The sequence below is a fragment of the Sciurus carolinensis genome, chromosome 4, assembly GCF_902686445.1.
Source record: "Sciurus carolinensis chromosome 4, mSciCar1.2, whole genome shotgun sequence".
In the NCBI taxonomy this organism is placed as follows: domain Eukaryota; kingdom Metazoa; phylum Chordata; class Mammalia; order Rodentia; family Sciuridae; genus Sciurus; species Sciurus carolinensis.
In genome coordinates this window covers 128,672,993-128,687,744 of record NC_062216.1, presented here as the reverse complement: position 1 = coordinate 128,687,744, position 14,752 = coordinate 128,672,993, and the positions used below count along the sequence as shown (strand labels likewise).

General features: G+C 37.9%; 1 protein-coding gene across 3 annotated transcripts in view; it reads left to right on the top strand.

Moving 5' to 3' along the window:
- Best3 (bestrophin 3) overlaps positions 1 to 14,752 on the top strand; it is an 87,499-nt gene that overhangs the window by 43,299 nt on the left and 29,448 nt on the right. Inside the window, exons 2-4 of one of the 3 annotated variants that reach the window (XM_047548899.1) lie at positions 500 to 666; positions 4,001 to 4,095; positions 4,555 to 4,788. The exons of 1 other annotated variant lie outside the window; for it this stretch is intronic. In XM_047548899.1, the coding sequence (XP_047404855.1) occupies positions 515 to 666; positions 4,001 to 4,095; positions 4,555 to 4,788 (481 nt within the window). In that variant the 5' untranslated portion in view covers positions 500 to 514. Of the gene's footprint in view, positions 1 to 499; positions 667 to 4,000; positions 4,096 to 4,554; positions 4,789 to 14,752 lie in introns of those variants that run through there. One more of the 3 variants, XM_047548900.1, reaches the window with a different exon arrangement.

The window sequence follows — 14,752 nt, the reverse complement described above, 5'->3', positions numbered from 1 at the left end:
TTATGAGACATAATGTCCCTGTAGAAAGTTTAAAGTGAAGTAAGTACCTCTTTACATACTTTAGCAGATAGAGGCCCCAACAATAAATTTGGCCACTACTTTTGGAAATGTCAATTAATTTAGCATATCAATACCCTAAATCCTCCTAAATTATGAAAATATGATAAGTAATAGTACAACATATCTCATATGCCTCTTTTATTCATTCCAATATTTATTGAGTAATAGCTATATAGTCTGAAAATATATTTAGAAAGGCAATTTAAACATTTCTAATATTACTCTTCCCAGAGACTCCTTTCTTCCCCTTCTCCACTGAAAGACCTAGCTTTGAGCTGATGGTTATCCCCAAGTTCCAAACTGTACAAACTGAGAAAGGTGGGGGATAGAAGAAAAGGCTATGACTGACTGGCTACTCGCTTGTTTCCTTTGAAATACAGATTCATGCCTAATCTTAAATGTAACTTTTTACTTGTCTTTTGTCTTCTTGCTCTTCTAGAAAAAACTATCCAAGATGACTGTCACTTACTCCAGTAAAGTAGCAAATGCGACCTTTTTTGGATTTCATAGGTTACTTCTCAAGTGGAGAGGCAGCATCTACAAACTACTGTACAGGGAATTTATTGTTTTTGCTGTTCTTTACACAGCAATAAGTTTGGTGTACAGGTACTTTGCTTTGCATGTCTCCTTAAATGACCATGAAATATTATGTACGAATATAGTCTCAAAAATCCAAACCCTTTGGTTGCCGCTGACTTTTGCATTATGTAACCTCTTCCTTTGCATGAACCTTTGTGGTCTTCTCCACAGGAAAGGGTATTTTAATCCATACCCAACCATTTTTTAGGTTGTTAAATAGACTTCAGCTGTCATAGTCAAGGGGCTCCCATTCCAGCCCCACATTAATTGGTCATGATGTGATATTAGTTGAACTTCAAGGATATTATAGACATAAACTGGAAGATTTATACTTAGATCCTTACTATGAGATGAATTTGAGTAGGCCAAGTCCACAGAGAAATAATTAGGTGTAGTTCTCTCAGCGATGTCACTCATAGTTTGTGATTTGACAGCTTGCTGCAGTTCTGTATGTAATTAACATGTCTTTAATGGTGCATATTAGGCAACTTTCCTTCCTTTTGCCTGGAATGATGAGTTCTTAACCAGGACGGTACCCTTCAATCTTACCAGTGCCCCCTAGAGACTAATTTATCTTCTTAATGCCTTCTGATTTCAGGGCATGTTATGTTCACAAAAGGAGGTATTTATTCTTTGTAACATCACAACTTATGTCTGTCATATTGATAGACAATTTGATCAATATCATGCCCAAGAAATACTTTTATGACTAAAAATTATAGCATTAATAAAATTTTATTAGAATGATAAGGGGAAGCTTTATGAGTCTTTTTTAATTAAAAATTGAATGTACACCTTTCTTCTCTGGAGGAAGCTAAAACTTGAAATGGGAAAGCTTAAGGTTTTTGAGGCTGTATTTCCACCTTTTCTATATACATTGGTTTCTTTTTCTTCTGCATACAGATAAACAAATTTGTGTATCATTGCTCTTACCTACATTCTTCCTTACAGCAATAGGACTCCATTTGGAGAAGAGGACATAAATTTATCTGGTTGATAATTATCCAAAGTAAAATGGAAAGAGCTATTTTGCTACATTTCAAAACTGTCATTCCAAACCTGTGTACAATTGATATAGATGTTGGCAAACTATCTTTAGAGGGAAAGTTTTACTAAAAACCTCTAAAAATTTTTTAAGATATGTTTTACATGATACTATTTTGACAATTTATTTGTCATCTAAGCCTTCAGAATATGAAATGGTGGAAGACACAATGAAGTCCCAGGATAATTATCTCATTAGTTTATTTTTACTAATGTGAGTTTATTGCTGCTGCTACTGCTTAGAATAGAAAACTCCTTAGAACAGTTGCAATGTTGCCAGAAATGTTCCCTGGGCCCCCAACTTCTCCCCTAGAGCATACCTATTCCCCTCAAAATTGTATGCACATATTTTTCCAAAGGCCAAAGGGAACTAACATTTATGTATAACCATTAGTTCAATGGTTACCCTTCATTTTTTTAAAGTTCAATTGTAAACATTTGTTAAAGTAGATTGTTTTATCTTAATCGAAATCAAAACTTTACCAAGAACTACAGGATGAGTTTGTCAAGAAAGTCAAACATATTTACATATCTATGGAAGAATATAAACACAGTTTCATTCTTTCTGTTTTTTATGAATTCTGTTATAAGCAAATAATTATACTTGACAAAAATTACAAGGAAGAACCAAAATTCATTAATTTGATTTTCTATTGTCAAAGGAAATTGATGAAATAATCTCTGTAGTATTTCCTAGCTATTAAAATTTCTTTCTTTCTTTTTTTTGGTACTGGGAATTTTAACTAAGTGGCACTTGACCACTGAGCCACATCCCCAGTCCTATTTATATATTTTATTTACAGAAAGGGTCTCACTGAGTTGCTTAGCACCTTGCCTTTGCTGAGGCAGGCTTTGAACTTGTGATCCTCCTGCCTCAGCCTCCTGAACCATTGTGATTACAGGCATGCACCACCACACCCAGTTAGCTATTAAAATTTCTATGTGACCATGTGGCCAGTTAGCTATAATACCAACTATTTTCAGTATGAGGCCATATGTTAAAAAGTTATTTATTTATATATGTAATACTTTTTAATGATATGTAGTATTATTATCCCTATTTACAAATAAGAAAACAGGCTTGCAAAGACAAAAAATGCTCAAAGTCCAAATCTATAAATGGCAGACCTGGGATTAAAATCGGGTTTGGTCTGACCCTAAGATTCATACTTTCCCTATTGAATACTCTTTGACCATTTCTATTTACATATTGGAAAACCATTCTGGCTGTGACTTGCCATCAGCATGACCCTGGTAGGCCTGTGCAACCAGTTAATGCCTGGTTAATGCTTCACCTGACTAATAATTCTGACACCTTCTCTAAAGCGAGGACAGGAACTCCAAGCCCATCTCAAACATTTCCTTGTCAATAACAGCTTCTACTAGTGTTCCACGGGCAATCTGATTGGTTGCTCACTGTTTCTTCAATACCCCTCTGCTTTCTGTTCTACTTGCCCAAAGGGGCTTTTGACTGTTGTAATAGATTTTTCCTGGGGTTCCTTTGTCCTTTGGAACAACTGCATTCACTGATTTATGCAAATTCATGTGTGTGGCTTCTCTTTCTGTATTTTGATTATTATTATTATTAACCTACCTTTTGGCATTTCTTCTGACTCTGAATCCCCTCCCTACAGCATAAATATTAATAATTGTTTCGTCAGATGCAATTATGTTTAACAATACCAGAAAATGGTTTGACCAGGTTGGGTCAGATCCATAATAGCAAGGTTAAAACAATGACTAAATATAATAATAAAAATTTTCACCTCTGATTGCTAAATCTCTTTTGTTTATATTTCAAATAATTGTGGGCTTTAAAATAAACAAATTTCAGATCCCTTGAAGTACAACATGCATAATCCAAAATGTGCCAAGTAGCATCTTCGGGAGAAAGTAAGGTCAAGATTCAAATGTTATTACTTAATAATGATTTAATAACTAATCCACTTAATCAATATTCTCTTTTTTTAAGTATTCCTGATGAATAATTGAAAAATGGGCTATTTATAACATACTTTGCTCCAAATCCATTGAACCAATTATATAAAACTTTAAAAATACGAAGTTTTAAAAATAAAATGGTCAATAAATACCAAAATTTAATGACCAATAATGTTTATGTACTAAAAACTTTAGTACTTGAAACATTAAGCAGTTAAAAAGCTCTTGAGCACATCAGTTTAAGAAAAAGGAAAAAGTTATTACTCCTTAAAAAATTGAGAATATTTGTGCTTAATTGTTTGCACTTAATGTCACTTGCAAAGCAGGTGCAGAAGTATAATATCATAAAGGGCTGTGCATTTTATTTTTGCTCCAGATTGTTACTTACAGGAGCCCAAAAACGTTACTTTGAAAAATTATCAATTTACTGTGACAGATATGCTGAACAAATTCCAGTAACCTTTGTGCTTGGTAAGTATAGGTCACACGCATAATGCAGCCACACAGCTGTCTCCAATAGGATGACACGGATGACTCTGCATGAGAGTGTTTCCAAGCTGAGAGGCATGCCTGAAAAGCCAGTGCTTGCACTAGAACCAGAATCATCCATAAAGTTTGCCTTCAGGGCTGCTTTCGCTAAATTAACACCAAGCAAGTTTGAGGTAACAGTCTGCTATTATCAGCCTTCTCTTCACTAACTCTCCATTTTTGTGGCCAGTATTTGAGTTCTAATACCCACTTACTGGATGCCCTGACATTGCCAGGCACAAGTGACATTTTTTTTTCTGGAGGGCAAAATTTTAAGGTATGGATAATTACTTGATTTTTGTATTCCTGACCCCTAAAAAGGCTAAAATTCTGTAAAAACTTCAGTGTCACCAATATGTCTGCTGGTAAGAGATTGCTTTATTATTTCGTGTTGTCCTACAGGGTTTTACGTTACTCTAGTAGTGAACCGATGGTGGAACCAGTTTGTGAATCTGCCCTGGCCAGACAGGCTGATGTTCCTCATCTCCAGCAGTGTCCACGGAAGTGACCAGCATGGGCGCCTTCTCAGAAGGACGCTGATGCGCTACGTAAATCTCACGTCCCTTCTCATCTTCCGCTCTGTGAGCACCGCTGTGTACAAAAGGTTTCCAACTATGGACCACGTAGTGGAAGCAGGTACTGTGAATGGCTTAACCTTCCATGGGCACTTCTCAACTGAGATAGGTCCTCCAAAATTCTTGAAAATCCCTTATTCTTTCTCTCAGGCAACGTTTATTTTTTACCTATCACATGCCAGAAACAATCTTAAGAAGCAAAGTTGAACAAGGCTTGGGCCCTGCCCTCGAGAAGTTTATTTGAAAGATGGAGGGGAGGAAGCAACCTATGGTCCCATTGCTTTAAAATAAATGAAACAATAATCAATATATAAAAGCAACCTGTAATATTACCATACAGTTTTGCAGCACTTTATAGCTTATTTCCTTTTATAGCTAGTTCATTTGGACCTCTAGAAAACAGATTTGGAGAGATTACCAACTGTCCTGAATCACACAGCTGATTAGTGGAAGAGCCAGAATTAAAATTCAGACCGGAAGTCTAGTTAATACTTTTCCCAAAGCTTAAGTAGATTCTGGCAAGAATCAGCAATGTGGGTTTTCCTCTAAGCAGATCCTAAGAGACAGTGGTGAAAGTCTGTTTCAGGGTAGATCTGCTTTCTCCTGTGCTTCAAAGTAGATGAAATTATTCTATCTGGGCTCCTGGATACAGTATGCTGAGAACAAATTGTTTGAGGGAGGGTTCTCTTTGGCTTGTAAATATTTAGCAAAGACTGTTAAAGCAGCCTTCCATAGGGTGAGGATTAAAATAAATCATTCTTGGCATATAGAGACAATATAAGAACCATAAGATGATTCTACCTTTACACTGAGTATAGTCTCAAATTAGATTGCAATCTCCAGTTTCCTTTTCTGAAATGTCCTTGAAAATAGATTTTTTTGATTAAGAATATTTTTGTTGGCTTTTGTTTGTTGTTTTATCTTCTTAGATGGGCAACATAGATAGTGACCTGGATTATAGTGTAAGAGTTCAAATCATTACCCCACCATGTACTAGCTATATGACTTTGTGTGAGCTACCTAACTTTTCTGTTCCTCGGTTTCCTCATCTATAAAATGGGCTTGTAGTAACTTACAATAGCACTTACCTTAAGTACCTCATAGGCTAATTATAAAAATTAAATAAGCTAATATTTGCAAAGTGTTCAGAGGAATGTCTGGCATTTTGTAAGTGCTGCATGATTTCTTGTTACTTTAGTGAAATCATCTAAAACAACAACATAACATAGCACTTTGGTCACTTTAGAAGTTTCACTGTGGATATGACATCCTGAGTCTTCTTGACCCACTTTGACCAGGAGGTTGTGAAAGTCAAGGTGGAAGTAAAGAAGGAGGGGTATAGATGATGTTGTTAGGAATACAGAGTGAGATGCAAGAAAGTCGAGATGCAAGGAGTTGGTTAAGGATTTCAGTGGAGGGTATGAATGGCCTGGCAAATGCACAGGTATATATATATATATATATATATATATATATATATATATATATATATATATATATCAGGATGTATAACTAGCAGGAAGTAAAAAAAGTTAGCTTCCCCCGTCCTCCACATTTAAAAGTAGAATATTGGACTGGGGCTGGGACTCAGCAGTGAGGCACTGGGTTCAATCCTCAGCATCACATAAAAATAAATAAATAAAATAAAAATATTTAAAAAAAGAGTGCTTCATAATATGGATAGTAATTTTTTTAAAAAGTAGAATACTGCTTCAGAATGATCCAGTTAAAATGCTATTTGACAACTTCTTTTTTTTAATCCTAATATCCAAGGAATAGGTGGTGCACACCTATAATCCCAGCAATTTGAGAAGCTGAAGTGGGAGGATCAAAAGTTTGAGGCCAGGCTTGGCAACTTAGTGAGACTGTATCTCAAATTTTTAAAAATAATTTTTTTTTTAATGGACAGGGTATGTAGCTCAGTGGTAGAATGCTTACCTATCACGTGCAAGGTCTTGGGTTCAACCCCCACAATACTAGATTTAAAAGGGAAAAAACCACCACCTTTGAAGAAAGACCTAAAGACAAATAAGAAAAGTCTGACCCATTCAAATTGGTGAGTGAGAGTTAAAGTTTACTTGACTGAATAAAGATGATATTTCTCTAGTTCTGATGCATCCTTGGAATGAAGAGAGTGCATTCTGACCAGAATCAGATGCCAGGCCCAATTCTCAAAGCAAATCTTAACCTTCTAATGTCACCTTCATATACAAAGCACATCATGAAGAAGCCAGGAGGGCTGGTAGTAGAAAAGCTTTGGGATCTGATCAGACATGAGCTCAGAAAGGTGAGCTGTGCCCTGGTCTGAGCTGCAAGTAGATAAAGGGCAGTACATAGTATAATGACATGATTTCACTTCCTTTTAGTGTGTTTTTTTAAAAATTCTTTTTAGTTGCCAATGGACCGTTATTTTACTTATTTACATGGGGTGCTAAGAATCGAACCTGGTGCTTCACACATGCTAGGCAAGCTCTCTACCATTAAGCTACAATCCCAGCCCTGTATTTTTTATAATAACAAGGTGTACTCCTTTTCAAACATGGACAGATGTCTGCATGTACTTGTATCCAGGCCTTTTCTCTTTTGAAGGCACCTGGAATATTGGAATACTTCTTTCTTCCCAACAACAAATACCCTGGAAGTGAGTCATTCACTCCTTGATATACATTTAAATTTGTGCGTCTCAAGATGTGATCCTCCAAACCACAGACCCCTGCATCTTGACTAACCTGACTTATTAATTAAAAAAGCATTTTTGTGGACCCCACTTCTGCTGGATCAGAACTATTGCATGGAGAACCTAGATACCTGCATTTAAATGTACTCCCAGGTTGTTTTTATACTCTGAAGTTTGAGAAGTACTGAATCTTTTCTGGGATGCTTATTTTTTAAACTCTTCTCATCCCTCGTGCAAGCCTTCAACAACCACAAATTATTGCTAATAACAAATCAGCAACAATTAAGACTTAAGATTTTAACCTGACCAGTGGCTCCAGAGTTATAAAGAGAGAATTTGGGGGCAGCAACCTCTTCAGAGGATTTGAATTAGAACTAGAGTGACTGAAGGAGGAAGAGAATTGAGATATGATGACACAGTGATGTGCCCTCTGAGGCCATCATGATGACCTCTGTAAAAAGGTTCTACTACTTTGATTCCTAAGTGTTTTCTCAAAAGCCAGAGAAAGGGTAAAGGGCATAGCTTGTGCCCACAGGAATGTGAGGTTCGTGTGTTAGGCAGCACAGTAAATGTTCCAAGCCTCTACTCTCTAAGCTAGGGGACGCTTCAGAAGCCAGGTCCCTCCAGGCTGCTCAGGGCCTGCCCCCTCTGCCCATGACAACACTGACTCACCAAACTTGCTGCTCCTTCCCCCACAGAGAGGCTGACTCAGAGGCTGCACATGGAGTCTGTTCCAAGTTCTCCCAACTGGACACATGCCTCTGCCACTCCCTGCCTGCCCTTTGTCTGTTGCCAAGGTTTCTGGGAAGAATAGGAAGTTTGGGGATGGCGGGAAATGTTTGGCAGATGCCCTGACTCCAGAGCCAGGGCACCTGCTCCTGCCTGAGGGCAGAGAGGACTGGTAAATACACCACCAGGGGCCCAGTGCGGTGTGGGCAAAAGAGGGGCAATGCTGGGAACACAGAGATCCTCGTCAGGTGCTCCCCTACATAAAGTCACCTATTGGGAAAAGTATGTGTTGTCAAACTTCAGTGTGCATTACATATTGTTAAAATCAATATTGCTAAATATGCAGATCCCAAGGTGCTACCCACAGAGATTCTCTAGTGGGATCCAGGAATTGAAATTTCTAACAAACTCCTTGGGACTGAGGTAGGTGGTCCCTTGATCATACTCTGAGAAACAATGGGCCCTAAAGCAATCCGAGTTTCCCTTCAACGTCTTCTCCCTCTTGCTTCAGGAAAGGTTCTTGCCTTCATAGACTCAATGCTAGCCAGGAGGAAGTAAGAGGTCCAGGAGGATGAGGACCAGCCGCTCCTTCCAGATCATCTGGCAGGTCCTTGACTGGAGCTGGAGAGCCCAGCCACTTGCCTGCTAGTCCCCAAACTTTCCTTGCTTTTAAGTTGGCAGTCAAGTTGTATTTATTCTGGCAAATAAAAAGGCCACAACACATGCTGCCAGGAAAGTGTATATGATTACCTATATGTGAAATGTCACAGGTTAAATTTATCAAATGAAAAATAAAACATTTTTGTTTTTGCTTATGTAAAAGAAATGTAACAGTTGAATTCAAAACAATGTCTATTATGCTGAAAAGTCCCTGAACTGTTCTGTTACCAATTATTTACCAGAGGGACTACAATATAGTCACTGTTTTTTTGCCTATTGGCTACAAATCTGTCCTGGAAAATTCCAGCTGTCCCAATCACCTGCCCTAGAAAATGTCACTCATTCCAAGTAAAGTGCACAATTCCAGATCTTTGCTAATTCAAGTGATGACCTTAGTTAAATGCATGTATCAGACCAAAACATTTTATCAAATATCATTTAGGCACAAAGAAAAGAAAGCAATTCTCTTCAGAATTATTCACCAGAAGCACAAAGATGTATGGTAGGAAATTGTGTACATTCCCCTAAAACAAACATTAGCAAAATTGATGTTAAATCTATCATGCTTTTGATCATTCATCAAAACTGTATTGAACGTACACTATGTCAGGCACCATACTGGGCATAAACAAGAACATACAGGCATAAACAAGAACAGGTATGGTCCCTGTCTTCAAGTTCAATAAAAATCACCATAAATCTTGTCTTATATTAATCATTTTACAAATATATTTACAGGTACACTCTATTTTTCCTCTTTTATGTGTTTATATACTGGAGATTGAACCCAGAGGCAGTTTACCACTGACTTACATCCCAGCCCTTTTTATTTTATTATTTTCTTAGACAAGACTCCCTAAGTTGCTGAAACTGGACTCAAACTTGCCATCCTCCTGCATCAGCCTCCTGAGTTGCTGGGATTATAGGCCTGCACCACCACACTTGACTCGACTCTTTACATCTCTACATTGCATTATTGTCTCTAAAATGATGGTTTCCACCTATGCTTGGTAGTTTATAAGAGTGTTTAGAAGATAGTAAACTTTGAGGAAAAGGCTATCTTTCCTTTTCTTAAAGCCCTAAATCCCAGCAACTCAGGAGGCTAACACAGGAGCATCGCAAGTTCAAAGCCAGCCTCAGCAAAGGTAAGGCACTAAGCCACTCAGTGAGACTCTGTCTCTAAATAAAATACGAAATAGGGCTGGGGATGTGACTTAGTGGTTGAGTGCCCCTGAGTTCAATTCCTGGTATCCCCACCCACAAAAAAAGACCTAAAATCTTAACATGAAGTTCTTATAACTCAAGGGAGCATGATGAGGCTCCATTGGAATTTTTAGCAACTCTCATGGCTTACAGACATATACAACCAAGCAAACACCTCAGTTGTCGAGTAGTTGTTGAGTTAAAAGTCCTGACTTTAGATGCTTTGGCTGGAAGCCTAGCTCCATTTAAGTTTCTGGCATAGATGCATCATTTAACCTATAATCTTCTCTAAGTAAAATCAATTAAATTTTGCATTACATTTCTGCCCTGAGGTTTATCATTGTTTTTCCCAATACATTCCATGGCTTGGGGACTTCTGGGTCTCTGAAATCTCCAACTGCTCTGTGCCATGAAAGAGATGATCAAGGAGACAGTGGAATTCACAGCTGTGCCAGTTTTTCCTGTTGGCTGAACTTTTAGAGGCTGAGTCAGTTACCTCTATAGTCTCACATGATGAGCCCGGAACAGACAGAATGTCATCCTGTGAGTGAAACTTGACTCACCTCTGTGCACTTGCTCCCCACAGGAGAGAAAGCTCAAGGCAGAAACAGCCCTCCTGGAATTCATGCCAAGTCTCACTTGGTCAGTGTGTAGAGTTTCCCCCCACAGTTCTGCTTTAGGAGTGAAAGTCTATTCACCCAGTGTTTCTGAAAGTGTGATCACAGACCACAATCATTATATTATTAAGGGTTCTTATTTAAATTGCATGTTCCTAGGCAGCCTAGGGAATCTGGATCTCTGGAGCTTAGGAATCTAGGAATGCACATTTTAAACAAGCTCGCCAGCAGCACTGAAGAATATTGAAATGTTCAGCTTTAGAACAGTTGTTCCCACACTCCGCTGCACATTGGAATTAAGGATCTTTTAAAAAATACTTGTATCTGGCTCCCACCCTAACATGTTGGGATTCAGTACCATTCTAAAGTGCAGCCAAGTTTAGGAACTACTGCACTAGGGCACACCAATTAATTCTTCCAGTTTCATCTGTAATTGCCTCAGATCTATTGACTCAGGGCAAATGAAATTCTGGACCAACTGTGCAGGTGAGGAGTTCAAAGCACCAATTTTGAGCATGTTATGTCTTGTGTGTCATTGTGTAGGAGGCAATAAACTACCAAATGGGATATTAATTTAGGTACAGGGATATGGATAACAAGAGATGTTTTGCACATATCAGAAAAATAAAGGAGTCCCTCAGTGTCAGTGTCCATTCAGCACTGCTACCCCAGAAACTGATTTTATTTCTCCATATCCTGTTCAAGGTTCTTTATGCTGTGAGCTACAATTCATTTTTGGGCTCTTAATTTTTAGTGACTGTCATGGTTAACAGACATATACAACCAAGCGAGTCCCCCAGTTGCTGAGCTAAGTGGTTGCTGAGTTAAAAGTCCTGACTTCAGGTGCATTGGCTTGAAGCCTCGCCCCTTTTGCGTTTCTGGCATAGCTGCATCATTTAATCTGTGATCTTCTCTTCTCTCCCTAAGTAAAGTCAATTGAATTTTGCATGTTTCTGCCCTGTGGTCACCTTAATGGTTTGCAACCAATTTTTATTGGGATTGAGTGGGAACACTAGAATGAAAAGAATGGAATGGAATAGAATAGGAGAACACATAATTGTTTCATGAGTCACATATGTCTTATTATGGTTTATGGTGGAAGACGTTTGATGCACTACCCTGCGCAATGCTGTCATAATGTGATTGCATCCCTCTCTCAATCTTATTTTGCCTCTCTTTGATTTTTCCAGTCAACAGGGATTTCAAAATTTCTCTCCTCTTCTCTTTAAAGGAGATCTATAGTTGAAGTGATGGCTTCATTGCATACATTTGGAAAACAGAGATGAAAATGAGCCAGGCACATTGCAATCTTCCTGAAAAAGTCATCTCTCTGCGAAGGGCTCAAATGCTGAATGCACAGCTTTCTTTTTCAGAAAGAAACCATTCTGCCTTCGAGTTTTGAGGTGCAGAGCTTTTAGTTCTTCTGCTAATAGAGCCTTTGCTGTAAAGGCAAAAGACATCTGCCTCAGCTTCAACCAAGGAAAAATAGGCCAAGCATACAGCAGACAAAATCTGTGATGAGTAGAATGTTGTTTGTCAATAGATTTAATTAGTCTTCTGCCTTGAAGGCAATAAAATTTGCCTTAAAGTAGCAGATTCTGCTCCATCAAACCACAACTCAAGTTGCAATCAATGCAAACATACACCTACATCGACAGATACAGATATTTTACTCTGGTTAGAAATATAAGAGGTTTGAGGGGGATAAGCAATATGAAAAATCACTAAGCAGAGCTGAGGTAGCCAGAAGGAAAAGAACTATCAAGATAAATTCTAGGCTTGTGCAATAACAGATAAAATAGTGATGCCAGCCAGGGGTATGGATAGGGCTTGAGGAAGCATGGCATGGAGACAGACACATGAAGGAGACGGGGTGGTGGGAGACCAGCCAACTGATCATGCTGCCAAACTGTGGCACATCAATAACTGCAACTAGCACAGCCTTGGAGGTGGGGAGAATGGCCCTGTTCTGGGAAAAAAAAAAAAAAAAAAAAAAAAAAAGCATTGGTCTCTGGTTAAAATGACTTCAAGTGCTGATAAAAATAACATTCCATTTCGTAACAAATGTTCTTTCAAGGGATTTGATAATCTAGAGATTTTTTTTTCAGTTGACCAATTTGATTTCCAAAGACAAGGGTACTTTAGACCAAATGTGTGACTCTTCAGGGAATTAATATTTTTTTAGTTGTAGATGGACACAATACCTTTATTTTATTCATTTATTTTTATGTGGTGCTGAGGATCTAACCCAGGGCCTCACTCGTGCCAGGCAAGCACTCTGCCACTGAGCCACAACCCCAGCCCTTCTTCCTGTTTTCTCTTGAAGGATACATTAACATCTGATTCATGATTTATTTTTCACGGTATCTAGCCAAGTAATCAAGAATTTAGGCCAGAAACAAAACCATCAGCTTTCTTCCCTCTATATGTCCCCTTGCAATCAAACAATGTCCTACATGGACAGAAGGGCCTAACTCTTGCTTTATTGTTTGCACTAAATAAACCCTCACTCTGCATATTTGCTTTATGCTTAGAAGTCAAGAAAGGACTTGCTTGCACAATTTGATCCATACTCCTGAATAAAAAATAACTATAGACAAAGTAAATCTTTGGTCAAATTACAGAAATTGCAGCCAACATATAAGCAGGGTCATTTTTGAAAATTACACTATAAATCCTAAGAATATAACTGTTAGAAAATTGATATAGAATATCTGAGAATAGGCTTCCAGTTAAAGGAAGAACAGTTGCAGCAAGTCTTTCAACACAAAGTCAAACGAGGCATGGTATGCATGCCTGTTAACCCCAGCTACTCAGGAGGCTGAGGCAAAGGAATCACAAGTTCAAGACCTGCCTTAGCAAGGTCTTAGCAAGACCCTGCCTCTCAAAATGAAAATTTTAAAAAGAATTGGGGTGTAGCTCAGTGGAAGAGTGCCTGCTTAGCATGTATGAGGCTCTGGGTTCAAAACCCAGCAACACAAAAACAAAACAAAACAAAAAAGCATTAAGCCAAGACAGGTCAAATTTAGTTTTTAACCTCTTGTAGTAACATTTAATCATGCTCAAGTCTCAAAAAGAAGAACAAAGTAGATTATCTGTACCATGCAACAACTGTGAGCTATACTGAGAAACAAGAGAAGAATTACAGACTTATTTTCATTTTTACCTCCAGAGAGAGTACCAATTTCTAGGCATGGGCAGAACGTTTCTCAACTAATCTGAATAACTTAAGTGTAATCTTAAACTAGTCTTCTGTTGGCAAATATTTTCTTTGTAATTGTAACTTTGTTTAGTCCAAATACTGAATAAATAGAAACTTCATTTGTTAGGACAGTGATTTTTCAAACATTGCTGAATGTCAGAATTTCCTGCAGAGCTTGGTAAACATAACTGCCAAGATCCAATTCCATTAATTACCCAGAAAGACTCAAAAGAATGCTGATACCTGACCTCAACCTAGATCATCTGAATCAGAATCTCTGAGAATAAAATCAGAATCTCTGAGAATAAGGCATTGATATGTTCTAAAAGTTTCTACATGAGATCCTAACACACTGACCTGGGTTGAGAACTCCTGCTAGAATCTGAGTGTGTCAAGGTGGGGCCCAGTCCTCTCCATGCTTAATAGGTGCCCTGCGTGATTCAGAGAATGGGGTCCTTTGTCTGTGGACCTTACTCTTAAAAGCATTGGTCTAGGTCAGGTCAAGGATCAATGTAACTGCACAATTCTGTGCACTGGTGACTCACAACAGGCACAGCTCATCTCTCCTTTGACATCTTTTCTACTATAATAGTACTTCTTAAATCTATGTGGATAAAAAAAAAAAAAAACTATGTGGTAAGGAGGGATGAGTCTTTTAAAAAGAATAATCGGACTTGTAAACAGATTATAGAGAGCTAAAGATATAAATGTATTGCGTTAGGGTAAAAGTTGATTTTCATCTGAAGGTATTCTCAGAATTTCATAATGAAATGATTACATTTCTGAGACAAAAATCAAGTCAAAGGGGTAGGCACAAGGAGAGTCATTATGGTATTATTTTTAGTAGTAAAAAAATTAAAAACAATTTAAATGTCTATTCAAAAGGGAAATAGTTACATTGCATAGAATTAACTATCTTTTAATGTTACTATTAATT